Genomic DNA, 26,887 nt, shown 5'->3' with positions numbered 1-26,887 from the left:
AGTGCTTCTCGGGAGCCCGGCTGCCCCCCTCGCTCCTCCTTCAGACTGCTGTGAGGCCCCTTGGCTCTTCTTGCCTCCAGGCTCTCCCCCTTCCCCTCAGTGGCCAGAATAGCCTCCCCTGCACAGGCCTGAGCACATCCCACCTGTTTCTGCCCTGCCCCTGGGCAGAGCCGCCTCCTCCAGCCGGCCTCCCTGACTCCCCAAGCCCCCAGCCTCCCTGCCTGCCTCCTCTGGGCCTCCCCCTGCCATCCAGCAGTGCTCAGAGGCTCAGGGCCGCCTCCCAGGCTCAGTCCTCAGACCCGGGACAAAGCAGAGGCCTGAATGCGCCCCCCCTCCCGTCTGCTGAATTCCTGCCCCCCCAAAGTCAGGCGGGGGCTCTCACTGCCCTGAGCCCCCGAGCCCCATCTCTGTCTCTCTTTGATGAGGGTCACGCAGTTCTCTAAGCAGAGATCTCTGCACTGGCGCAGCCTGCGGACACAATATGTGCTTGTACACAGCAGGTGCTTACTAAGTGCTCCCCGGATCAGACCGGATCGCATCGTTGGATGGAGCGACAGAGGCACGAGCTTTGCCTTCCCAGCATTCACCGACAGCAGCCCGCGCCGGGGAGTGGGCAAAGGCAGCGGGAAGAGGGGGTCCCAGAAGCGGGGGGAGGGGGCGGCCGCCATCTTGGAGAGAAGCAGCCTCGCTTCCTCCTCACGGACCCCACACCCATCCCCCAGCCTGGGAGCCGCCCCCCCAATGTCTCTTTGAATATGAAGAATCACAATCGCTGACAATTAACTTCTTCCGCCCCCTTCGATCACGGCCAATAAGCGGGCGGCGCGTGCTGAGGGGCCGCCATGGCGGCAAGGACGGCGTTCCAAATGAGCTTGTTTATCACGCAGAATTCTAATCCGAGGCCTCCCTTCTGCCTCTGCGCTCGGTCCTGAGCTGTATACAAATGAGCCGGCTCGGGAAAATCCCTGAAAGCCGGGCTGAGCTCACAGTCAGAGGCAGCCGGGAGTGTCGGGTCCCCAGAGGCGGCTTCCAGCTTCCTTGGGCCCCCAAGGCTTCGACCCTGCCCCGGCGCCGCCAGCCACAGGCCTAGACCCGCGGACGGGGGAGGGACCTCGGGCTGCGGCCCCGCCCTGGCTCTGTGGAGCACAAAGCCGATGCCCCCAGAGGGCCCAGGGACTGGCCCGGGGCCCGAGCCCAGGGCGGCTAAGGGCAAAGCTCCCGTCCCTGCCACTGCGCGGCCTTGGAGAAATGGGGCGGGTTTAAAGGGACTCGCTCCCATGTGAGCCAGCACCTGGTGTCAGGCGTGGGGCAAAGCTCTGGGAGCACGGGGTGAAAACCATGGGGCGCGTTCTCCGGGAGAGGAGGCTCGGGAACTAGCCCTGGGAGCCCGGGCAACGTGCGGCCCCGCGGCCCTCGGCTCCCCCTCACGTACAAGGGAAGGGGTCACACGGGGGCTCAAGGGCCCTTTCTGACCTTCTAGGGTCAATGAGGAGGGTGGGTGACAAGGAAAGCCAATGACCTGGGATGATGAAGGCCAGATCGTCCAGCCCAGCAGGACCGCTCCTGAGCAGCAAGTCACTGATGGGCTAAAACGGCCAGGATGGCAACCCCTCTCTGCCTGCCTTAGGAGACCTCCCCCAACAGCCTCTCCTCTAAGCCCCCTCCCAGCCCTGCCACCCCCTGTTCTCAGGCCCCTCCCAGCCCTGCCACCCCCTGTTCTAAGCCCCCTCCCAGCCCTGCCACCCCCTGTTCTCAGGCCCCTCCCAGCCCTGCCGCCCCCTGTTCTCAGGCCCCTCCCAGCCCTGCTGCCCCCTGTTCCAAGGCCTTTCTCAGGGCTGACAATTTTGTCCTAAGACCCCCTAGTTTGAATATTATTCTAAGGCCCCTCTCAGCCCTTATGATCTAAGATTCCTCCCAGCTCTAACACCCATGTTCTTTGTTAAAAATACATTTGTATTTAACATCGACTCCATGTCCTGATGCATCCCTCAAGGAGCCCTCCCTCACCAGGAGCTTTCAAAAGGTGGCTGCCTTGATGTGGCCCTCAGGGAGGTGAAGAGAGACAAGTGGGACGGTTCTTTCCTGCGCCTTTTTCCCGGGAGAGCCCGATTCCTGCCAGGAGAGGAAGGAGAGGCCGGCGGGGCTCTGCTGGGCCGGACCGGTCCCCGTAAATGCTCCCACGATTCTCGGTCTCCCCCACATTCCCTGTTTCTACGCCCAAGAATGTGCTGGGACCTTCCCGGGCCAGTCTGTCCCACAGCCGATGGCGCCCGCCCTGTTTCCTGTTCTTCACTACCCCAAAAAGAGGCTGCGGACATTCTGGGGCACGGGGGGCTCTTCCTCCTGGCAGTGACCGCGGGGGTACCAGGCCAGCCCTCCCGGCTCTGCAGTCTCTGGGTCCCTAACAGGAAACGGACCACAATCTGAAGCCCTTTTCCCACGTTCAGCGACTCCGCTCAGCCACCGTCCCTGGCCCAGCACTTCCAGAAAATAAAACCCAAATAAAAAAGACAGCGCAAAGTAACCGAATTACCATCGACTCAACCTCTCGTTCCGGCTGCTTCTGCTACAAGGACTCCCTCATTGTCCCCCCCCCCCCCCCAGCCCTCCTGTGGGCCGAGACCGGTCCCTAATCGGGCTCACTCGGAAGCAAAAGCCAGGTCGTGTTCAGTGAAAGTGCAGGGGAAGCCAAGGGGGCCCAGAAAGGTCCCAGTTCTGCCCACAGGCCCCAGGCGGGCCCGGCCAGCCTTGGAGCAGCCCCGCCCCCTCCTATTGGAGCATCCCGGGGGAGCCACAGCTGTCCCACCCACGGCAGAGAAAGGTCCCTTAGATACTACATCTCGCAGGGGTCAGCCGCAGCCCACGGCACTCTGGGAGACTTGTGACGATCCTTCACTCAGCGTACACCGAGTAACCGCCCCCTACGCGCCGGAGGCAGGAACGCGAGACAGCCCCGGCCCCAGGGAGCCACATTCTACCCCGGACGGCAGCGAGCTCACAGGCGGGCTGAGTGCCCAGGGCCCGGAGGTGGCGCTGCCAGCCGGGGAAGCGGGAGGGGCCCTCGAAGGAAGGCTGAGCTGGGCCTGGCCCGGGGAAGTGGGGGGGAGCAGGCTGGTCCCCACAGGCCTCCGGGACCTTCCTCCCCAGTTCTGCCCTGGGTGTCCCCTCTGGGGCCCAGCAGAGCCAGGCTGTTCCTAGATGAGCGCCCTATGACCTGGGCTGCTTCTTTCCATCCTTTCCCCAAGAATGACCGGAGATAAACCTTTTCTACACTCCGGGTGACCTGCGCTGATGACCGGAAAAGGAAACGAGGCAGACAGGACCCGTCCTTGTTCAGAAACAAGCGCTGTATCTGGGGGCGCGGCTCTACTCTTCCCGCGCGAAACTTCTCTACGACCGAAAAACCGTCAAGAACACCTGCTGCCCCATCCGGTGCTGGCCAAGAAACAGGAGAGGGGGTCAGGGGAACGGGGTCGGGCAAAACAGTCACCGACCACAGCGATCCAGTGTCCGACAAACCCAAGGGCCGGCTCTGGGGAGACGAGCTCACGGGGTGGCAAAAACTGCTGGGAACATGGAGACTCGTGGGGCAGAAACCGGGCCCTGGCCCACACCCGGCGCCGCGCACCAAGGAAGGTCCAAACGCTTGAGACGCAAAAAGTGATGTTGTAAGCAAATCAGAAGAACAGAGGACAGCCGGCCTCTCGGATCTGGGAGAAGGACTAGAGTACATTATGGAACAACGCGGACTGGAGAATTTTGATTAGATTAAAAAGTTTTTATACAGAGCTAAAGCAGACAAGATTAAAAGGGAAGCAACAAACTGGGGAAAAACTGTTTACATCCAAAGGATCTGATAAAGGCCTCATTTCTAAAATATATGGAGAACTGACTCAAATTTAGAAGAATTCAAGCCGTTCTCCAAATGATAAACGGTCAAAAGATATGACTAGACAATTTTCAAATGAAGAAACTGAAACCATTTCTAATCATATGAAAAGGTGCCCTAAATCACTATTGATTGGAGAAATGCAAATTGAAACGAATTAAGACACTATATAGCTCTCAGATGGGCTAAGATGACAGAAAAAGATAATGACGAATGTTGGAGGGAATGTGGGAAAACAGGGACACTGATGCATTGTTGGTGGAATTGTGAATAGAGTCAACCATCATGGAGAGAAATTTGGAACTGTGCCCAAAGGGTATCAAACTGTGCAGATCCTCGGATCCAGCAGAGTTTCTACTGGGCCTGTACCCCAGAGAGATCTTAAAAGAGGGAAAGGGACCCGTGTGTAAAAATGTTTGTAGTAGCAAGAAACTAGACACTGAATGGATGCCCATGAATTGGATAATGGCTAAATAAGTTATGATATATGAATGTTATGGAATATTATTGTTCTATAAGAAATGATCAGCGGGATGACTTCAGAAAAGCCTGGAGAGACCGACAGAGACTGATCCTGAGCGAAGTCAGCAGAACCAGGAGAACACTGTACACGTCAACAACAAGATTATATGAAGATCAGTTCTGATGGACGTGGCTCTTTTCAATAATGAGATGATTCAGACCAGTTCCAACGATCTTGTGACAAAGAGAGCCATTGACACCCAGAGAGAGGACTGTGGGAACCGAGTGTGGACCGCAACATAGCATTTATACTCTTTTTTGTGGATTGTTTGCATTTTGTTTTCTTTTTTCCCTTTTTGATCTGATTTTTCTTGTACAGCATGATAAATGTGGAACTATATATAGAAGAATTGCACATGTTTAACATAGATTAGATTACTTGACATTTGGGGGAGGGCATGGGGGAAGAGAAGGAGAAAAAGATTTGGAACACAGGGTTTTGTAAGGGTGAATGTTGAAAATTATCTATTCATGTATTTTGAAAATAAAAAAGCTTTAAATGATTAATTTAAAAAAATAAAAAATTAAAAAATATATTAAAAATAAATTAAGAAAAACATCTGATACAAAAAAAAAAAAAAACCAGCTCACACCACTTACAGCATCCTACCCTAGCAGCACTCAGCCTTCTGGGAGGAAGGAGGAATGTTGTTGTCTCTTGAAGAGTCATGGTTTTAAGACATTCTAAGACTTGGCTTCCTTTTAATATCCTTGTATTTTCACTGTGGCCATTTCCATATTGTTCTTTTGATTCTGATCATAGTAGTCTGCATCAAGTTATACAAATCTTTGCATGATTCAATGGATTCCTCCTTTCTGTCTTTTTCTAATAGTTGCTAATATTTCATAACATTCATTTAACACAGGCCTTGAAGGCATTCCTCCATTAATGGGCATTCAATTCATTTTCAGTTTTTTCCTGCCCCAAAGGATGCTGGTACAAATATTATGATGTACAATGGACTTCACTCTGTCTTTGACTTCTTTGGATGATATGTCCAATCGTGAGATAGTTGAGCCAAAGAATACAGACTGCTTAATCACTTTCTTACAGAATTCCAAAGTGATACTCAGAACATCTGGACCAATTCAGATCTCCTATGGGTGCATTAGTATGCTCATCTCTTTCAACATGAGTTACATCCATTTTTTGGTGATTTCCTACTCCCACTCCCAACTTTTAGAGGATGAGGTGAAATCTCAAGTTGTTTTTACTATATATTCTCTTACTATTAGTAATTTGGGACCTCTTTCATGGAGTCATTAATCATTTGTAATTCTTTAAAAAAATTTTTAATTAACTTAAATTTAAAATTTATTTAAATTTTAAATTAAATTCAAATTTTAAAAATTAGATTAAATAATTACATTTTTGTTACAATTTAAGTTCTTAGCTGTCTCCTTTCCTCCCCATGCCACACTGGAGAAGGCTTTCATTTCACAGACACACCCATACACACATATGTATACACGTAAAACTATACTGCACCTACTTCTATTAATCAGTTACTTCTCTGGAGGGGATAGTGTCCTCCTTCATAGATCCTTTGTAGATTTCTTGATTATTTCCAATACTTAGAATAGCCTATTACTCTGCAGCTATTTTTGAACAATATTGCTGTTCGTAACATTCAATGCTCTGATTGGTTCTGTTCATTTCACTCCGTTATTTCATGCGGGTCTTTCCATATTTTTCTAAATTGCAATTCTTCTTTTGAAAATTCCTAATATCCTTTGAGCGCTTTAGCTAAATAACTAATATTGCCGTATATTTATGTTTGTCAATTGTCTATAATTCTCAAGTATCAATCTTGTTCTCATCAATGATTTTTGATAGAGGTCACCTAACTTCGTATGTTATTGCCAGAAAAATCTCTATAATTGTAGATTGCAGAGCAGGTGCTGGTCAGATGGATAAAATGACTTACTCAATACTGGATCCCTTTACTAGTTGAAATGAAAGGTTTTTTTTGTTAAATGTGATCGGATTTTTTACTCACTTTACATTTTATCTTTGTTATTCTATCTTCGTTGATTTTGTTAAAAAGCTTTTTAATTTTACATAATTGAAAGAACTGCCTAATTTCTCCTTGTTTATCAAGAGTGAGCTTCCTCCTTACACTTAAGGAATTTGCCGCCTCTAACTCTCTGCTAGTTTTTAAATGCTATGACCTTTTGTGAGAAATAACATACCCGAGGATAATGAGCTTGCTTCGGAGACAGGAAAGCTTGAGATCAAGTCTTGTTTCTGTCAGATATTAACTAGATGACCCCAAGAGAGTCACCTGCCCTCTCAGGGCACTCTAAGGCTACAGAGGGAGTTTCTTTGCTGGAAGTTTCCTATAGAAATGAAATTATAGCTGGTTTAAAAAAAAAAGGTCTACTTTGATCTTGATATTGTATATGATATAAAATGTTGGTCTAAACCTAATTTCTGCCAAACAAATTTCTGGTTTTTCTAGCAGTTTTTTACAAAAGGGGAATCTTTTCCTTGGTCATCTGATTACTTCTGTTTCTTGTTGACCTGTTCTATTCTTCTGACTTTTAACCAAGACCAAGTTGTTCCGAGGACTACTACTTCATAACATTGTTTGGGAGCTTGCAACACGATATGCCCTCCTTTCCAATGTTTCCTCGTTATTTTCTTGGAGAATCTTGGCCTTTTGTTTCTTTAATAAATCTCATTATTGTTTTGACTAACTCATAAAGCACAGATCTCTTGAATTTTGATTATAAAGTATTAAATCTTTAAATTAATTTATGTAGTACCATCACTTTTTATTATAATGGCATTCCCCAAACATAAATAATGAGCATCTTTCTACTTAGTTAACGTTCATTTCCAAAAAAGGTGATTTATGTGTTTATCTAAATCAGGGGTCCTCAAACTACGGCCGGGGGGCCAGATGCAGCTGCTGAGGACGATTATCCCCCTCACCAGGGCTATGAAGTTTCTTTATTTAAAGGCCCACAAAACAAACTTTTTGTTTTTACTATAGTCCGGCCCTCCAGTGGTCTGAGGGACAGTGAAATGGATCCCTATTTAAAAAGTTTGAGGAACCCTGAAAATTGTATGCGTGTGTGTCGGAAAGTCAATCCCCCAAAATGTTATGAGGTTTTGTAATTCTTTGAGTAGAATCCATGTAATATCTTCCCCTCCCCCCCCCCCCCCCGGTTTTTGCTAATGCTGTATAGCAAAACTGGAAACTTCTGGAGGTTTAGTTTGCATCTGGCTATATTGCTGAAGTTATTATCTTATTTATCTTTATTTATTTATAAGTTATTTATCTTAAATGATTTTTTCTGCTAATTCGCTGAGGTTTTCTAAATATACCGTGCTGCCATCTGCAAATAGGGATGCTTGGGTCCTTTCTGTTGCTATTTTGTTCTCATGTTGTTGTAGTATCTGGCATTTCCATAACTAGATCAAGTAAGAGGGGAGAGAGGGTGGAAAGAGGGAAAAATCATTGCTTTATCCCTGTTTATACTAGAAAAGCTTCTAGTTTTTCTCAAATACAGCGTTAGCGCTTACAAACTCTGGATCATATGTAGAGAAAGTCTACTCTTGGCTGTGCATTAATAAAAGAATGCCGTATTAAATGTGTTTTATGCATCTATTAAAATGATTGCGGGTTTATATGATTACTATTATTATACGACCATTTTGCTTATGTTACTAAACGACGGCGCGATGACAGACGAAGTCGTGATTTTTGTGATTACCCTTTCTTGTTCTAGATGGTCCCTAACCTGTCTGAGATAACCCTTCCTCAGGCCTGGGCAAGCCTCCTGTTCTCTGTGGCTCCTGCAGCCTCTGGAAGGACTCTACGGTGCCGGCGACGTCAGCAACAACACCAGGCAAGCACAGGGTAGAGCACCGAGCGAGCCGGTGGGAATCCAGCCTTGGGATTGGGCACGTGAGTGACCCTGGGCAAGCCCTTCCCCGAGCCCAGGTGCCCCCGCTGCCCACTGGGGCTGAGACCCCTCTGGTACCAATCTCTTGGGGGTGTTCTGGGCATTGTGGGGTAATAGTTTTCCAGCAGACGCTCCTTAAAGGCTTTTTTGTTTCGCCTCCTCATAAGCCGCAAAGGACGGGAGAAGTGAGGGCTGAGAGCGCTTCGCAAACCCCAGGCTCCGAGAAAGGAACAGACCCCGGCCAGGCCCCTCCTCGAGCCCGGGCTGCGAGGGAAGCCAGAGGGAGCCGCTCCGCCAGCCTGCCCGGGAGCCCAGCAGACCCCCTGCAGCACGTGAGGCTGCCAGAACCAGGAGCTGCCGGGGAGCTGCAGAGAAGGCCGGTGGTCCCCCCTGCAGGGGCTGAGCTCCCTAGCCTGGCAGCTCCCGGCCCCCATTCCCCGGGGCCCCAGCAGGGGAAGGCCGCCAGCCACCGGCCCTGGGAAGGCCTCCCTCCATCCCGGCCTCCTTGGACCCCTGGCCGGGCCACGGCACGTTGCGAGCTCCTGGGGCTTAATGAGTACATCAATTACTGCTCGGAGGAGAGCGTGTCTCTCTAAAGGTTATTTGAAGGTTGATCGCTATCTCCTTCCTCATATCCAGCCAATCTATCTGAGCCTTATGAATGTATTTGACCTTTTTATAGTTACCAGGGAAAAAATAACAGAACAAAAGTTAATTTCAAGCTCGATAATACAGTTCTCTCCCCTCCTGCCGCAATGAAAGGGCATTTAAATCGATACCCGCACAATGGCGCGCTGATGAATGTGGGGACCCAATTTTCTCCCTTTGCTAACTGGAGATGGGGATTCTGAATGGTTCTCCCGGGCAGCGGCGTCCGGGCGGCGCGGGGCCCGCGGCTTTGTGCCCAAACAATGCCGCCGGCGGAGAATCATTAGGGGAGGATCAGCCGGCCTGAAAAGGTCAGTTAGTTAGAAATGTCAGCTTTCAATGGAGCGGCCGGACCTGCAGATGCCGGGATCCAATTAAAGGGATGCGCGCCGGGCTGGGCCATGTGGCCTGACCCAGAATGATAATCAGCCATCGCGGGGAGGCCACAGAGGCTCCCTTTGTTCCTGGGGGCGACGGCCCCGCCCAGGCCCTCCATGGGCTCACCGGGACTCAGAGGTTCCTCAGAGGCCAGAGGGAGCCGGGCGGGGCGGCCGGGGACCCCGGGACTTGGGGCAGGCTCTGCAGGAAGCCTGTTCATGTGCACCATCAAGAGCAAGCCTGGGATCTCAGTCCTGCAGGCAGGAAAGAGCAGCGGTGAGATTTGAACCCTGGGTTCTTTCCCCTGTTCCATTCTGGTTGAAGGACCCTGGGCCTAGGCCAGTGTCCCTGCGTCTCCCCCACCTCTGGCTGCACTCCCATCTGAAAGCCAGAAGGGAACGCAGGGGCAGGACTGGCCACGGTGCCCCGGAGCACAGCCCCTCCCCCACCGCAAGGTCTTCCTGGGGGGTTCCCCAGGCCTGGAAGTCTCTCCCTCGATGGCCTCCCCTGCCGACCATCCCCCACTTTTCCGGTCCATGGCTCACACAGGGGTCCGTGTGCCAGACTGTGGGCTCCCCCAGGCCGGGCTCCGCCCTCTTCACTTCCTCATGCCCGCACTGAGAGGAGCTGCCCAGTGCTCGCTGAGGAGGAGGCTCGAGGTCTGGCACTGCCCAAGCCCTGCCCCAGGTGCCCGTCCCGATCACGAGGCCGGCTGGGGGCCCTGGGCAGGGCAGGGGGCACTGAGATCCTGCCTTTGGCACACGGAGGCCGAGCGTGTTATGAGAAGGGCCCCAATGCCACAAGCTGCACAGGAGCTGTTGGTCCGCCTGCCCAGGGAGTTTCCATACCAGCTCCCCTTGTCTGGGAATCCAGGCCCAGATCCCTCCACAACAACTCTGGGAGGGCCGGCTCTGGCCTGCGGTCTGCAAGGCTCGCGGCCCTGAGGTCACATTGCCCGGCTCTCCGACCCCAGCCAAGTCACTTCCCCCGCCCTCCATGAACGGGCTGGAGAAGTCCCTCCGGCATCTCTGCCCCCCAAGGGGGCCACGGGCATAAATCACAGGCCTGGCCCCCATCACTGAGCCCCCCCCCCGGTTCTGTGGCCCCGGAGGGCAGAGGGCCCCGGCTGAGGAGCTCCGGAGCTTGCCAAGCCCCCGCCCCGGGCTTCCCCAGGGCGCCCCTGCTGCCCACAAGGGCACCCTGGCCACAGGGCTGGGCACTGCCTCAGGGGTCCCCCGAGGGGCTGCGACTCACCCGTGTTTGCTTAAAGATCCATTGGGCCAGGGGGCTGCGGCCGACTGGACAAAGCTTCAGCCTCCCACCCCTGCCAGCCCCCACGGGGCCAGGTCACCGTTGGTCTGCTGCCCCTTCCCCTCCCCCTGCGGAGTCTCGAGGCCCCTGGGAGCGCTTGTGCCCCCTCCCCAACCAGAGCACGGGCGGCGTCTCTGGGGTGCAGCTTCCCCTTCTGCCTCATTGGGAGTCACCTTTAACCCTCGGGGTCTTTCTTTTCCCAGAATCGCGGCCAGCCGCCCAGCCGCCCCTCCGTGCTCCCAGCACCAAACAAACCCATCGCACCGCGCTGTGGCCAGTCAGGGCCCCCACAACCTGGTCCCAAGCTGGGCCGCCACAGCCAGCCTCGCCCCAAGGCTCCGGCCAGACCGGCCCCTCGGCCAGGTTATGGATGTGACGTCTTGGTCCATCTGCTCCCACAGAGGCAGGGCCTCGGACTCACTCTAGGAGATGCTTCCCATCATTTCTCGGAGCCCCCCCCCACCTGCTCCCATTTCCAGGAGGACCAGCGGTCACCTTCCCAAAGCCCCCCCCCAAGCTCCTGGGGGTCTCCCCCGCCCTCACTCCTGCCCCCTCTCCTTTCCTGTCCCTCTGCTCCTGTCACGGGCCCTGCTCTGCCAGTTCCCTCTCTGATGGGAATGGGGGCACTGCAACCCCAGGACAGGCTGGAGCGTGTCTGGGGCCTTCCCCAGCCCTCCGGACATCAGGGAGAAAAGCCGGCCCTTCTCCCCAGAGGCCTCCCGTGCAAGCGGGGCCGGCTCCTTCCCCTGCAGCCCCGGGGCCCTCAGCTCTCCACTGGCCCACACTCCTCCAGGATCACTCGGGCCCACATCCCGGCCCCCAGACCCCGGCCTCTGAAGAAGGCCACAGAGACCCGGCCTGGCTGGGCCCTGGAGGGCTTCCCGGACCTCTCCTGCCCAAGCTGTCAAGGACAGGCCCGAGGTGAGGGCGGAGGAAGGACACCGGGGGCCCTGCTCCGAGGAGAGCCCTCCCCCCTCCCAGGGAGCGGCCCGGGCCCGAGGTGAGACTCTCTGGGACGGGCGCTTCCCCGGGCAAACCAACACGGACGCGCTTGTGACTCACCGGGGCTGGTGATGGTCAGGAGGTCGAGCTGCCGCTGTTGCTGGAAAAGACAAAGCACAAGAAGCTTGGTCAGAACGCGGGCCGCGGCCGGGGGGGCAGGGAGGGCAGGGGCTCGGTCGGGGCTCGTCCTTGGCTGCCCAGGGCGGACCCGGACAGCCCGTTCTGACCTTTACGAGGGGATTAATCCCACGTTAGGTGACTCTGGAGGACACGCTGGCCGGCGGGCGCTACAGGGGGAAGGAATTCGGGGGCAGCCGCCCACCCTCGCGGCCACGCCCCCACAACGGGAGCCTTCGGACCCTGCAGAACTTGAAGTGAAATGGGCCAAAAGACTCTTCATTTTTCAGGGGGAGAAACCGAGGCCCAGGAAGGGAAAGAAATCTAAGGACGGACTCGAGCCCTTCAGAGGCCCTGAGAGGGAAAGCTCTCGGCTGTTCCATTGCCCGCGTTCGTCTGGGGAATGAGGGTTAGACGAGACTATGGGGCAAAGGTTCTGAGCGCTGCGGGCCTGGAGTCAGCGCCATTTGGTCACAATTCCCCTGCTTGTCTACCCTGCCCCTCCCGACCAGAGCCCGGGCTCCCACCCTGGGGACCCCGAGCCCCAGAACGAGCATCCCCTTGTCTCGCTGGGTGTCAGCCCCACCCCCTTTCGGGGACCTGCCCCCCCCCTCCCCCGCCCCTGCTCTGGATCCAGTCAAGTCAGCACGACCGCTTCAAGAGGTGGCCGTCGGCTGACTCAGGATCAAAGCATCATCCCTGGGCCTGCCCGGTCAGCAACATTTGTCCTTGAGCATCTCCTCCCTCCGTCAGCTGACTTTCCCCACTGAATATGAACTACCAGGCTTGTATATGTGTCGAGCTTTTTATCTCTCCATCCATCTATCTATACCTATTTGTCTGCCCACCCACCGGTCCCCGCCCGTCCCCACCGGTCCCCGCCCATCCCCGCCCATCCCCGCCCATCCCCCCGGTCCCCGCCTGTCCCCGCCCATCCCCCCGGTCCCCGCCCATCCCCGCCCATCCCCCCGGTCCCCGCCCATCCCCCCGGTCCCCACCCGTCCCCGCCGGTCCCCGCCTGTCCCCACCCGTCCCCGGCCAACGCTATCCATCCCGACGTCCCTTCGGCTGCCGTCAACTTGCCCATCCAGGGCCCCTCTGGAAGTGCTCTGAGTTCTCCTTTCCACGAGAAGAGGCGGGGAGGTTACACTGGGAAACCGAGTCCCAAAGAAGGGACGTCCCTTGTGAGGGTCACGCGGTAAGCCAGCGGAGGGGCCAGGGCCGGACCCCATCGTCTCTGGCCTCCGCACACGGCTAAGCCTTGGGCTCCCCAGAATGAGCTTCACAAGGTCAGGCCAAGCCCTGGAGCCTCTGGCCGGCCAGCCCCGGACGGGGCACTGTTAGTGCCAAGTGCCAGCAAAGCCTCTGCGTGCAACAGCCCCCAGGACCCTCGGGGATCACGGGACAGCCCCAGGATCCTCAGTGACTGAGGAACGGCCCCAGGACCCTCTGGCCACCCTCACGTCTCCCTCCCTGAGACTGCTCTTCCCCACGCCCTCCCACAGGTCCTCAAGTGACAAGACCCCCCGGCCCTCGCCCCTGCTCTGCCCTCTCTCAGTGCCAGGATGCCAAGAGGCCCATGGGCCGGCCGGTCCCTGAGGAGCCGAAGGGCAGCGAGGGAAGGGGCTCAGCCCCCCAGGAACCTGAGGCAGGATCTGAAGCCAGGTTTCCCTGGTTCAAAGGCCGCCGTCTATCCTGCCCGGCGGCGCTGGGGCCTGAACACGGACACGGAGCTCTAAGGGCTGTGTGAGGGGGGCATCGGGGCCAGGCGCTTGTGGGCGGGGAGGGTGAAGGGCTCCCTCCCAGTGCCCCCCGACTGGCATCATCTCCGCATTTTTCCTGATTGGGGAAACTATGACGGAAGGAGGCGCAGCCTTGTCCCCATGCCCAGACATCTGGCCCTTCCGCAGGGAGCTCAATCTGCCTCCCAGATGTCCTGTCCCCAGGAGGCAGGAGAGCCATTGGCTGCGCTCAGCTCGGCCCCAAGTGTGCCAGTCCCGGCTGGGCCTGCGCCCTCGTCCCCAGCGCCCCCGGCAGAGCCAGGCGGCCGGGGCAGCTGGGAGGGGGAGAAGCAGCTCCCCCTCCCCCCGTCTGGGATAGAACCAGGAGGCATTCTGGGAGGGAGGAGGGAGACGCGCTTCCGAGAAGGAAAATGCCTGGAATTATGGGTGGGATGTCAGAGGTGGGGGGGCTTAGAACGGGGGGTGTCAGGTCTAGAATGGGGGTGTGTCTAGAATGGGGGTGTCAGGGCTAAAAGAGATCGGGACTCTGGAATCCAGTCATCTTATTCGCACAGTCCAGCCTCAGGTCCCCTCTGCAATGTGAGGGGCCGCTCAGAGGTCTCTGACAGACCCCGAGACATCCCGTGGTCACCAGGCCTTAGCTACCCCGCAGTGTGGCAGCGCTTGCCCTTGGCTCTGGCCCAGCAATGAGGGGACGCTGCTGCTGCGGCTGCCGAGGACCTGTAGCCTTTGGCCCCCTTGCCCTCGGCCCACCTGCTCCCCTTGCTCTTGCACTTTCCAAGCTGGAGGCAGCAGGGCCAAAGGGCCCCCATTTCCATCTCTTCCCCCATCAGCCCTGGATTCTCTCGGTCCCAAAGGGCGCCCTGGGGAGGAGGCAGACTTTAATTTATGGTGAGGAAAGGATTTCCAGCAATCAGAACCAGCCAAGAAACAAACAAGCTGCCTGGGAGACAGCGGTGTTGAAAGTGGGATAAATGTTTAACAACCAGCTCTCTGAAAAACAAGGGGAACTGTACGCACACCATAATTTTCAGCTTAATGTGCATTATTCACATTGGCTCCATCACTTTCTAAGTCTAGACAATCAGCAAAACAATAAATCAAGCCCCGATTTGTCAGTGTTGCCTTTTTTCCTGAAATCTAAATGTTCACAATGAAAATTTAACAATTGGCCCTGACCTCTCTCCAGCAGGTTCAAGCTGGCTCAGTTAGAAGTTTACTGTGTGCCCAGTGCTGGACTACAAGCAACAGTGAAAAAGACCCTCCCTCACAAAGCTTACGGCCTCTCTGCTTTGTTTGTTGCTTTTCAGTTTATTTAGAAAAAACAGAACAGAAAAAAAAGAAAGACAGAAAAGGAAAACAAAAAAGAATATTGCCATGGGCCCGGCAGAACGTCAGGGAGGATTCAAAATATAGAACAACAAAAACAGAAGAAATTATATTCACAGGCGTCCATCTTTACTTCTTTGGAGGTTGTTTTATTGCGTATATTGCGTACTTTTATTCTTTTTTTTTCACTTTATAATTTTTATTCATTTTCCCCCTTTCATCCTCCCCCACCTCCCCACAGCAGGATATAATTAAGTACAGAGCTATCTAATAGATACATACACATGCAAATACATATACATTCACGCCCCTCCACAGACACACACACACTCACACACACTCATACACACTCACACACACACACATACACTCTCACACACATACACACACTCACACACACACTCTCTCACACACACTCACACACACACTCTCTCACACACACTCACTCTCACACACACTCACTCACACACACACTCACTCACACACACTCACACATACACACACTCTCACACACACACACTCACACATACACACACTCTCACACTCACACACACACTCATACACATTCACACACATACACTCTCACACACTCACACACATACACACACTCACTCACACACACTCTCACACTCACTCTCACACACTCACTCTCACACACACACACTCACACACACTAATATTCACACACACTCACTCGCACACACACTCTCACACACACACACACACACTCTCTCACACACACACACACACATCTATACTCCTGATCCTTCTTGCATTGTTTGTACATATCTTGCTCTTTCCTATCCCTGCTAATACTTTGCTTTTAATTCTGCTCCTAACTTGCCTCACTATTACTTAACCCCCCTCCCCCCAACGGGTCCCTCCCTCCCCTTCTTCCCGCACCCTCTGCTTCCTCCTCTGCCCGTCCTTCCCTCCTTATTTCTTGAGAGATTTTGCAGGGCCTGAGCCCCCTAATGGCCGCCCCTGTGAGTAGGTTTTCAGAACTATGAGACCCCCTCCCCCCACGGCTGAGTCTGTTTTTCCTCTGCACCTCATTTGTGTAAATCTTTCCTCTCGAGCCATCCAATTGCTGATGTCAGTCTTAAACATATGGCACACATTTCCATGTATAAAACATAAACAATTTGTCCATGTTAAGTTCCTGGCGATTAATCTTGGATATTGGTTCTTAAATGTTAAATTTTCCATTGAGGTTGAATCTGGTTGAAAGTCCTGAAAATCTGCAGGTTCACTGAATGTCCTTTTTATTTTTCATCGAATATCGGGGATGATTTTGCAGGACGGCATATTTTTGGCCACAGACCTAATTCTTGTGATTGTCGGTGTCCGTGATTCTAGGGCCTGGGCCTTTCTTGTGACTGCTGATGGATCCTGCGTGACTCTGACTGGAACTCTGGATGTTTGAATCGTTCTCGTCTCTTGCAAAATGTTCTTTTTGAAATTTGGCAATAATATTCCTATGTGTTTTCCACAAAGGATCTCTTGCGCCACAGAGCTCCCGAACTGGGTCCCAGCTCAGAGGTAGAACTGCGGAGTATCAGGGCTGGATCAGGGGCAGGACCACGGGGTCTCAGGGGCAGGACCACGGGGTCTCAGGGGCAGGACCACGGGGTCTCAGGGGCAGGACCACGGGGTCTCAGGGGCAGGACCATGGGGTCTCAGGGAGGAATCTCAGGGCTGGATCAGGGGCAGGACCACGGGGTCTCAGGGAGGAATCTCAGGGCTGGATCAAGGACGGAACTTCAGGGGCTCAGAGCAACATGTGGTCGTGGGGAAGGGGGGAAAGGGAAAGGCTCTGCTGCTGGGAACTCCCAGGTGAGGAAGCGCCCTCCAAGAAGTGGGATGCAGCCCCTCTAGTACCCAGCGGGGCCTACGGCAGCCCAGAGCCAGGTGGGCAGGGCCCTTGCGCTCAGGGGCTCCCCCAGGTGTAGACGGAGGCGCACCTCACTTCCTAGTCAGGGACACGGGTGCAGAGGTCACGGAGCACGACCCCCCCCCCCCAATCTGCAGGCGAGGAAACGAAGGCAAACAGGCGCAGGGACTGCCGGGGCCCACAGCCAGAAGCCAGGCGCTCTCTGCCCAGGCTGCTCCGCCCAGTCTGCCAGGCTTGTCAGTGACCTTGCCCACGGTCACACTGGGAACCCCTTCTTGCGGCTCAGGGAGGAGGGGGCGGCCTCGGGTCCCAGAGCAGCCTCTGGCGGCAGCAGGGCAGACCCCGCCCCCCGCCGGGCCCCTCGGGGCAGCTGCCCCAGCTCCTGCTCCCTCCGCCGGGAGCCACGTGCCTGAAAGCTGACTCACTCGCCCCCTCCCCCCCCCCCAGGCCCTGCACAGGGGCCAGGAAGGGCCCGGGCGGCCGGAGCGTCCTCAGCCCCTCAGCCTGGATTTACCGCCGCTCTGCTCGTAAACTGCCCCAAATGCGCGCTTAGTCTAATTTAGGGCGCTGCCGTCCCCTTTCCACCCGCAACGTCCCCCAGCTCCTCCCGAGCGGATGATTAAAGCTCCTGCAGCCGCGTTTTCCATTTTTATGAAGAGCCGTAAAGCACAGGGGCCTCCTGCATCTCAATGAGAAGAAGGCCTTTCCCCGGGATCCGGAGTCAGAGCGGGGAGGGCCGCGGCAGCTCGGGCCCGAGGGGGCGCCCCCCGCGACTGCGCCCCTGCCCCCAGTCCCAGATAAGCGTCTCCGCCGCCTGCCCCGGGGCCCGGCTGCCCGCTCCCTGTGAGGGTGCGTGTGTGACTGGGCCGAGGTGTCCGCGCTGTCCGGTGCTGGGCCTGGGCGCGCACCAGGGGCTGTGTAGCGGGGACCCCTGTGTCCGCACCCGGTCCCCAGCCCTTCCCCCCACAGACGGGGTGCGCCCCCTCCCGGCGGCCCCGGTTCTCCCAGGGCCTTCCTTCCCTCCCGGGCGCCGCCCCACAGCGGTAACGGCCGGGCACCGAGAAGGGCTCGCCCCTCCCCCCATGGGAGGGCTCGGGGCACGGGGGGGGGGGGGGGGAAGGGGTAAGGAGCCCTCCCCACCCCCTCCGCGGAGACGGGAGGGCAAGGACCAAGGGCGGAGGAGGAAGGCGGGAGTCCTGGGGCCAGGGGAGCTGCAGGTCAGAGCCGTCCTTGGTCCTGAAGGCCCGCTTCCTCTGAACTTGGAGCGGGGCAGCGGCTGACGGAGTGAAGCGAGGCCCCACAGCGCTTGTGTGTTGTGTGTGTGTATGTGTGTGTGTGTGTGTGAGTGTGAGAGTGTGTGTGTGTGTGTGTGAATGTGTGCACATGTGTGTGTGTGAGAGTGTGTGTGTGAGTGTGTGTGTGTGAATGTGTGAGAGTGCGTGTGTGTGTGAGTGTGAGTGTGTTTGTGTGAGTGTGAGAGTGTGTGTGTGTGTGTGTGAATGTGTGAGAGTGCGTGTGTGTGTGAGTGTGTTTGTGAGTGTGAGAGTGTGTGTGTGTGCATGAGTGTGTGTTTGTGAGTGTGAATGTGTGTGTGAGTGTGAGAGTGTGTGTGTGAGTGTGAGAGTGTGTGTGTGTGTGTGAATGTGTGCACATGTGTGTGAGAGAGTGTGTGTGTGTTTGTGAATGTGTGCGCATGTGTGTGTGTTTGTGAGTGTGTTTGTGAGTGTGTATGTGTGTGTATGTGTGTGTATGAGTGTGAGAGTGTGTGTGAGTGTGTATGAGTGTGTGAGTGTGTGTTTGTGAATGTGAGTGTGTGTGTGTGTGCATGAGTGTGTGTTTGTGAGTGTGAGAGTGTGTGTGTGAGTGTGAGAGTGTGTGTGTGTGTGTGAATGTGTGCACATGTGTGTGTGTGAGAGAGTGTGTGTGTTTGTGAATGTGTGCACATGTGTGTGTGTTTGTGAGTGTGTTTGTGAGTGTGTATGTGTGTGTATGAGTGTGAGAGTGTGTGTGAGTGTGTATGAGTGTGTGAGTGTGTGTGTGCATGAGTGTGCATGTGTGAGTGTGTGTTTGTGAGTGTGTATGAGTGTGTGAGTGTGTGTGTGCAGGGTGACCAAAAGAAAATTCTTTTCTCACAAACGGAGAAATCCGTCCCAGCCCCCAAGGCCTGCAGGCCGCCAGGGACCGGAGCCCGGGCTCGCTCTCGCCCTGCGTCTGTCACTCACTTGTCTGTGATCTCGGGGAGGGCTGTCAGCCTCTGCACTAGAGCCAGGAAATCTAATAACATGGAGACAGTGAGTGTGCGTGTGTCCGTGCCGCGGGAGTGTGCGCCTTCCTCCCGGAGAGGCAGCAGGTAAAGGTTTTGATTGAATTTCATCTTGATTTCATTAAATATTCATAAAGGCCAATTAGAAGGGGAGCAAAGACAACCAGAAGTCCTCCCACATACAGATGCATGTGCACAGACACACACGCTCACAATCACCTACAACCACACACACACCACACTCATACACACACAATGCACACTCATGCATGCACACACACACTCTCACACTCACAAACACACACACACCACACTCACACACACACAATCACACACAAACACACACACACACACTCTCACTCACACACACAATCACACACACAATCACACACACACACAATCACACACAATCACACATACACACACTCTCACTCACACACACACTCACACACACTCACACACACACAATCACACATACACACACTCTCTCTCTCACTCACACACACAATCACACACACACACACAATCTCACACACACAATCTCACACACACTCACACACAAACACACACTCTCACACACACACACACACACGGCTCTGACTTCCCCCTCCTGTGAAAGCCCAGCTCAGGCCCAGACCCGGGTGGGCTGGGGGCGGGGGTTCAGAGCCAGCCCGCGGCTGGGTGCGGCCCCACCCCTAGGGGGCCCAGGCGGGGCTCCCGAGCCGAAGCTGAGCCAGCGCTTACTGGGGAGGAAGCGGAATATGGATGAGTGTCGGCTTCTCAATCAGGGCCGGGATGGAAATCTCTGCTGTAATGAGCCTGACACTGGTGTGAGGCTGATTACACTGGAGAGGGGCTGTTTAAAATTCACAATCAATCAGGCCGTTTATTCTAACCTTTCCTCGAAAAGCGCCGGGTTACTGGGGGATTTATTGAGGATGCTCAGCCCTCCCTTCAACCACTAATTTAAAAATTACAGCGAGGACAGAACTGGATGAGCTGTGTCAGAAAAATATATGTGGGTGTTTATGCTCCAAGGGACCCATTAGGAAGAGAGGATAGAGACGGTCTGCTAAGAGTTGGATGGACTCAGACCCGAGAGCAGCAGAACATCAAGGGGCTCAGAACAGGGGAGGTCAGAGCTGGGAGGGAGCTTAGAACAGGGGAGGTCGGAGCTGGGAGGGAGCTTAGAACAGGGGAGGTCGGAGCTGGGAGGGGGCTTAGAACAGGGGAGGTCAGGGCTGGGAGGGAGCTTAGAACAGAGAATGTAGAGCTGGGAGGGAGCTTAGAACAGGGGAGGTCGGAGCTGGGAGGGAGCTTAGAACAGGGGGTATCAGAGCTGGGAGGGAGCTTAGAACAGGGGAGGTCAGGGGTAGGAGGGGCTGGAGAGCTGGGGATCTAAGAGCTAGAGCCCTGCCTCCACTTCTGATTCTCTGGACTGTCTCTCTACTGCCTGTGGCCTTCTCACTTTAGGCCCCCGGGTTCACCCCTTCATGCCCTTCCCTGCTCCATTTCTGCCTTTCCAGTGTCCCCACTAGGCTTCCGAACGGCCCCCTCCCTCCCACTTGAGCTCCCCTTTATGTGCTGTCTTCTCTCAGGGAAATGCCCCTGAGGGCTGGGGCTGGCCTTCCTTTTGTTATGTTTGTACTCTCCACACCATGACAGTAGAAGTATGCAGTAAGTGCTGAATAAATGCCTTTTGGTCTAGCTTGACTCATGTCTCCCACTAGAATGTAACTGGGCAAGGGCTCTCAGTCCTGTTTTTTATTCTTGTACCTGGCATGCTGTAAGTCTTTAATACATTAACAGAGAATAAAGCCTTATACCTGCCACTTAATGAGTCCTCAATAAATAGTTTGGGACTGAATTAGAACTACATGAACAGGGTGGGAACTTAGAACAAAGACCCTAGAATGTCAGGGCTAGAAGGGATCTGAGAACATAGAACATCAACTGTTAGACATCAGTGGAACCTCAATCTTCCAAGCTGGTCTGGCTTTTCCCTTCCTTCCTACTGTTATCCAAAGACCCCACGGAACTCAGTAGGGTTGGGGAGGAAGCCCCCAGTGAGCTGCTGCTGTTTCCCCCGTGACAAGCTGACCCAGGAGGATCACAACCACGGCTCTTTTAGAGGAGGGAAGAGTTCTTTATTCAGCGCTTCTCAGGAGAAGCAAGTGGGCTTCCTGGGAGACGCAATAAATGAACATGTAGGAGCAAGCTTTATAGGGTTAGTGTAGCCCCCTTCCAAGATTCATACTGGTTGGATTTACCCTCAGTCACAATCACATTTACTTTTTGAGTCACCTATCAGATTTGCCCTCAGAGTCACAATCGGTCGGATTTACCCTCGGAATCACAACCGGTCAGATTTACACTCAGAGTCACGATCGGTCGGATTTACCCTCAGAGTCACAATCGGTCGGATTTACCCTCAGAGTCACGATCGGTCAGATTTACCCTCAGAGTCACGATCGGTCGGATTTACCCTCAGAGTCACAATCGGTCGGATTTACCCTCAGAGTCACGATCGGTCGGATTTACCCTCAGAGTCACGATCGGTCAGATTTACCCTCGGAATCACAATCGGTCAGATTTACCCTCAGAGTCACAATCGGTCGGATTTACCCTCAGAGTCACGATCGGTCAGATTTACCCTCAGAGTCACAATTGGTCAGATTTACACTCAGAGTCACGATCGGTCGGATTTACCCTCAGAGTCACAATTGGTCAGATTTACCCTCAGAGTCACAACCGGTCGGATTTACCCTCAGAGTCACAATCGGTCAGATTACCCTCAGAGTCACGATCGATCGGATTTACCCTCAGAGTCACGATCGGTCAGATTTATACTCAGAGTCACAATGGTTGGATTTATAATTCTCTTTATTTGCCCATTTCATATGTCAAAAGGCTTGTGTCTCCCATTGACCCTAGCTGGGTTGGGCCCATTTAGGCCTCTGTCAGGTACTTTGTGGTTTAGCCCCTTCCTTGTCTCCCCTGGTGATTGATAAAGTCTCATACTCCTCACACTGCTACTAAATCACCCTACCATCACCCTACTAAATTAGCTTCCTTCTTTCCTTCCCTCCTCTCCTTTGATCCACATAGGAAATCATATTCTTACCGAAGGGTGTTCTGTCCAAAGGATACTGAAACCTCACGAGATATCTTGGGACTTTCCGACCACATTTCTTTTTTCTCTTTCCTACTTAGTTATTCTATCTTTTAAAAAAACGGGGACAATTGGCTCTTTTGTCCAGGTAGTCTCATTTATGATTTCTTGAAATACATCATTGGAAATCCAAGCTTTGACAAAACCCACTGGGATTCAAATGGAGCTGCCTGACCGTGCCTTAAAGCCCAATCACTCTGGCTCTCCCGCACTGGCCAGTAGTAGGCCCCAGGCCATGTCTCCCTTGGCCACTGCTGGGGTTTGGAGGGCTCAGAGTGATTCTCCCCTCCCGGACTGATTTCTCAAAACCAGATAATAAAAGAGGCTGTTTATTTTATGCCTCGTTTCTCACCTAGCCCTAATCACTCCCACTCTGAGTCTCGCTTGGGGCCCAACACCGAAACCTGGCCACCTCAGTCTCTACAACGCGAGCCCTCATTACTTCTTGCTGGACAAAAAGCCCGCCGCCGGTCTGCCTCTCCACCCCGTTCCACTCTCCATCATCTTCCGGGAGATCTGACGTCACAACCACATCCGCGAAGCCCCCACTGTCGCCGCGAGGCTCAAACCCTCCGGGTGCAAAGCCTTTATAAGCTGGTCCCGTCCTTCCTTTCCAGGCCCCTGATCTCCCCCTCCCCTTACTCTGAGTCCCAAGGGCCTTTCAATCGTGGGGGCTGCTGGTACTTAGGCAGTTAGGAGGCAAATCAAGAGACAGAAACGTCAGGAAGCCCCAGAGAGATTCCCGGCGGTCAGGGCAGCGGACAGGCCCAGAGGGACGCGTCTGGGGAAGTGCCCTCCCGTCTGGCCATTAAATGCCTCTCGAGGGGAGCAGCTGAGGCTGGAAGTCAGACCTGCTGAGAGTTGGGGACAGGATGAGAAGAGAGAGCAGAAGCAATGAGAAGTGCTTTTTCTGGGAATGTTTCCCTGCGAAGAGGAGCTACCGGGGGCCTATCCGGTGGGGATGGAGAGAGATTGGGGGGACGGGGAAGGAACAAGCAGACAGAGAGACCCAGCGTGGGAGGTGGGGAATAAAGGAAGCCTAAAGCAGGCAGAATGGAGGGAGGGGAGCAAGGCTGTCCGTAGCCAGGAGCCCTCCTCATCAGAGACTGGAGGGAAAGAGGAAAGGATGGAGGATGGTACCCAAGGCTAGGAGGTGGAGCAGGAGGAGGAGCAGGGAAGAGGGGGCCCACTGGCACTGACTCTGGGTAAGGCTGGAGGGAGATCCTCAGCTCAAAGGGTGAAGTGCCCTAGGAAAGGTCTGGGATGGCCGTGGCGAGCAGCTGGACGGAGCTTCCAGGCCCTCCCTCAACCAAAGCAGGGCGGCGTCTGCTCCCTGACGTACTGCTCTGAGAGGGGCCGAGGGCACTGAGATCGGGGTCACACAGGCAGGAGTGGAACCGCAGCTCCCCGAATCCCAGGCCAGCACCGAACCGCCACTGCTCGATGCCTTCGGTTAGGAAAGAACAGACTCCCTTCCTGTGGCGCAGGCAGTCCCAGCTTATTTGCCACGGGTCCTAGTGGGCATTTCCTCTGGCACCCCTTGGCACAAAGTGGGCAGGAGGGGGTAAGACCAACTGTGAGGAGGCTGGCAGGATGGTGGGCAGGGAGGACGGCGGGCAGCTGAGAGCAAGGGACGCTGGGCCCTGGGCTCTCTGGAAGATGGATTTGTGGGGCTGCTCATCCCCTGGTACCCGGGACGAATGAGACATTAGTGTATTTCATAAAGGAGAAATTGTGAATATTCCCACTCCGCCAATCAGCTTACTGAATATTTATTGAGCTCGTAATGTGCCCACGATAAAGAGGCCTGTTGGTGGCGGTTGGCTGCAAATCCGTTCCCTTCTTGGGCCTTCGGGTTCCTCGTCTATAAAATGGGGGGTTGGTCTGGGACCCCGGCAGCTGTACAGCTGCTCCCTCTCCCACCCCCGCCTCTAGCTTGCGCTTCCTCCCCTCCCTCCATCCCCTCTTCTCACCCTGGACCAAGAAACATTTCCAGCAAAATGAAATTATCTCAGATCCTTATTGGATTTTCTAAGAGCCAGCCTTTTCCATGACCCACCTCAGGGGGCAAGTCAAATTAAAATAACCTTAATAAATAAATTGTTAATGAGCTAATGAAATGAAAAGGGCCCGAAGTGTCAGGAAGCTGTGGCGACAACAGCCCAGGCCGCAGAACACCCTTCCATCAGTCCGAGAACACTTGCCTTTTTCAGATTCTGCCCTTCAAACCCCCCTGCAGGAAACTAAAAAAGCCATTAATGGTCCCGGGAGGGGCTGAAAATGAACGAATGAATCCTGTGTTGGAGGGAAACACTACATGAAGGGCTGTCGCTGGGAAGAAGGCTCTCACTTGTCCACAGGATCACAAGGCATTTGGATCTGAGAGTGTCCTTAGAGATCCCGCTCCCCATTTTACAGATGAGAAAATTGAGGTACAGAAATAAAGCGATTTGTGCGAGACCCCATGAGCAGGAAGTGCCAGAATCTCGGGGTGAGCCCCACACCCCCGGGGCAGGAGGAAGAGTAGGGGGAGCAGGAGCAGGGGCCGGAGCCAGGCTCCCTTAGAGGAACAGAATCCAGGGCCTGGACTCAAATCCCAGGCGGGACCCCAGGCTCCCTGAGACCGGGCCATGCCAAGGGGTTCGAGGGTGGAGCTGAGGCGGTTCCCCGAGCCCCAGGATGGGGCAGGAGCAGAGCGCAGGGGCGAGAGCCGAGGGGCGCAGGGCGCAGCGGGGAGGCCGGCCCCTGGGATGGAGGGGGAGGGTCACGGAGGGAGCCAGCGGAGAAGTCGGCTCGAGCTCCTAGGATGCCATGTTCTCCCGTGTCCCCGCCCGAGGGGAGGGCAACGATCAGCTGTATCCGTGTCCCGAGGGCCTCCCGAGGGCCAGCTCAGGCTGAAGGCTGGAGGGCAGAGGGGGAAAGGAGCCCCTGCCCTCCCCGGGAGCTCACGGATGCTGGAGGGAAAACTGGAGGCAGCCAGCAGGGGGCAGTCAGGGCCAGGGGGGCTGAGAGCAGCTTCGGGGGCGGGGGGCTAAGGAAGCTGGGGTAGAAATGAGGAGATGAGGGAGCCCGGGTGTGGGGACCATTCAGGCAGGGGCGGCTGGAGGCCCAGCCAGGGTGAAGAATATGGGGGTGGGGGCCTAAGGGATCAGAAAGGGGCCAGAGCGGCAGGAGGAAAGTGAGAGGAAGCTACTCCCTATGGAGCTGGTGCTTCCAGGGCCTGTGCAAGGTCTGAGGGAGCAGGGGAAGAAGCGGGAGGGACGGGCAGTGGGGCTCCTGCAGCCAGGCTGAGGGGACTCTGCCTTTCCTCTCTGTCTCTGTCTCTCACTATCTCTGTATCTCTCTGTCTCTGTCTCTCACTATCTCTGTATCTCTCTGTCTCTGTCTCTCACTATCTCTGTATCTCTCTGTCTCTGTCTCTCACTATCTCTGTATCTCTCTCTCTGTCTCTCTCTCTGTCTCTATCTGTCTCTGTCTCTTTGTGTCTGTCTGCCTGTCTCTCTCTCTATCTCTCTCTCTTGCTGTCTCTCACTGTCTGTCTCTATCTTTGTCTCTGTCTCTCTGTCTCTCTCTCTTTCTCTCTCCCTCCTCCTCTCTGTCTCTGACTATCTCTCTATCTCTGTCTCTAGTTGTAACCTGTTGTAGTCTTCCTTCCAGGATTCCCCGATCGTGGGGGCCCGGGTTTGGGGGATTTTTGCCGAGCCTTCTCCTTCCGCCCCCCAGGCCCTTCCTGCCAGATGGGTCGTTCTCTACCGGTTTCTCCTGATCACGCACGTGTGTCCATTACAGATTTCACCATTTTCTCTAAAAGTGCATTTTCCTGACGAGCCCAGTAAGTATCTGTACAGCAAGATGTGTTTGCTTTGTGGGGTTCAGCTCCTCTGTGACTGAGGCCTGAGGGGCCCGGGCCTGGCCCCCGGCAGTTTGGGGGCACAGCACCCCGGGTCCCGCCAGCCTCCCGCAGGCCCTGACCCCCAGGGGCCCTTGTAAAAAACCATCAGGGTTTGCCTTCTTCAGTCCATCTGGTCTCCAACCTCTTACTCTGGAAGGTCACTCAGGAGGTCAACAGACAGACAGGCCAGTTCCCGGTGCCCGAGGAGGGCACAAAACAATCAAACGGCAGCGCTGACGGGGAAGGGCTGCGTGTCAGGAACTGTGCCGGGCCCGGGGACACAAGGGCAGGAGGGGAGTGTCCGGCACGCGGCTGGGCGGGGCCCTTCCCCCAGTCTGCCTCAGCCACACGAGCCAGGCGCCCCAGGATCTCTGCCAAGGAAACCCGGAGCGGACAGCCGCCACCACAAAGCGCCCGCGCTGCTGCGCGATTACGCGGATTATCTAACCGGGTCCTTGCAAACAGTAGGTCTGTGGTCTCATGTCACGGGGGGAAGGAGGGACCAAGGGAGGCCAAGGGAAGGCAGGTTTTTCTCCAGAAGCTCGTTGAGAAGAGACCCTCAGTTCCTCCTCTCAGACTCCCCAGGGGCCCGGCCCAGAGCCTGGCACAGTCGGTTCTTAACAAATGTGCCCTCAGTGACAGAACTCCAAGAAATGAGGCTGCCCAAGCTCACCCGGGGGAAGGTGCCCGAGCAGGGGGCTGCCCTCACCCCTGGCTAGTCCAGGCCAAAGCCTTGGGCCTCCTGGGGGGCCCAGAGCCTCCTTCTGTGCCCACGACACTTCCAGGCTGGGCAGGCCCAGGGTCTGCTCTCGG

At 55.1% G+C, this 26,887-nt stretch overlaps 1 protein-coding gene across 1 annotated transcript in view; it reads right to left on the bottom strand.

Moving 5' to 3' along the window:
- AGBL4 (AGBL carboxypeptidase 4) overlaps positions 1-26,887 on the bottom strand; it is a 713,485-nt gene that overhangs the window by 129,445 nt on the left and 557,153 nt on the right. Inside the window, 1 exon segment of the mRNA XM_051999731.1 lies at positions 11,726-11,765. Within this exon segment, the coding sequence (XP_051855691.1) occupies positions 11,726-11,765 (40 nt within the window).

Source organism: Antechinus flavipes, chromosome 4 (genome assembly GCF_016432865.1).
Source record: "Antechinus flavipes isolate AdamAnt ecotype Samford, QLD, Australia chromosome 4, AdamAnt_v2, whole genome shotgun sequence".
Classification (NCBI taxonomy): domain Eukaryota; kingdom Metazoa; phylum Chordata; class Mammalia; order Dasyuromorphia; family Dasyuridae; genus Antechinus; species Antechinus flavipes.
Note: the sequence above shows the minus strand (reverse complement) of the source record. Positions and strands in the feature narration are given on the sequence as shown.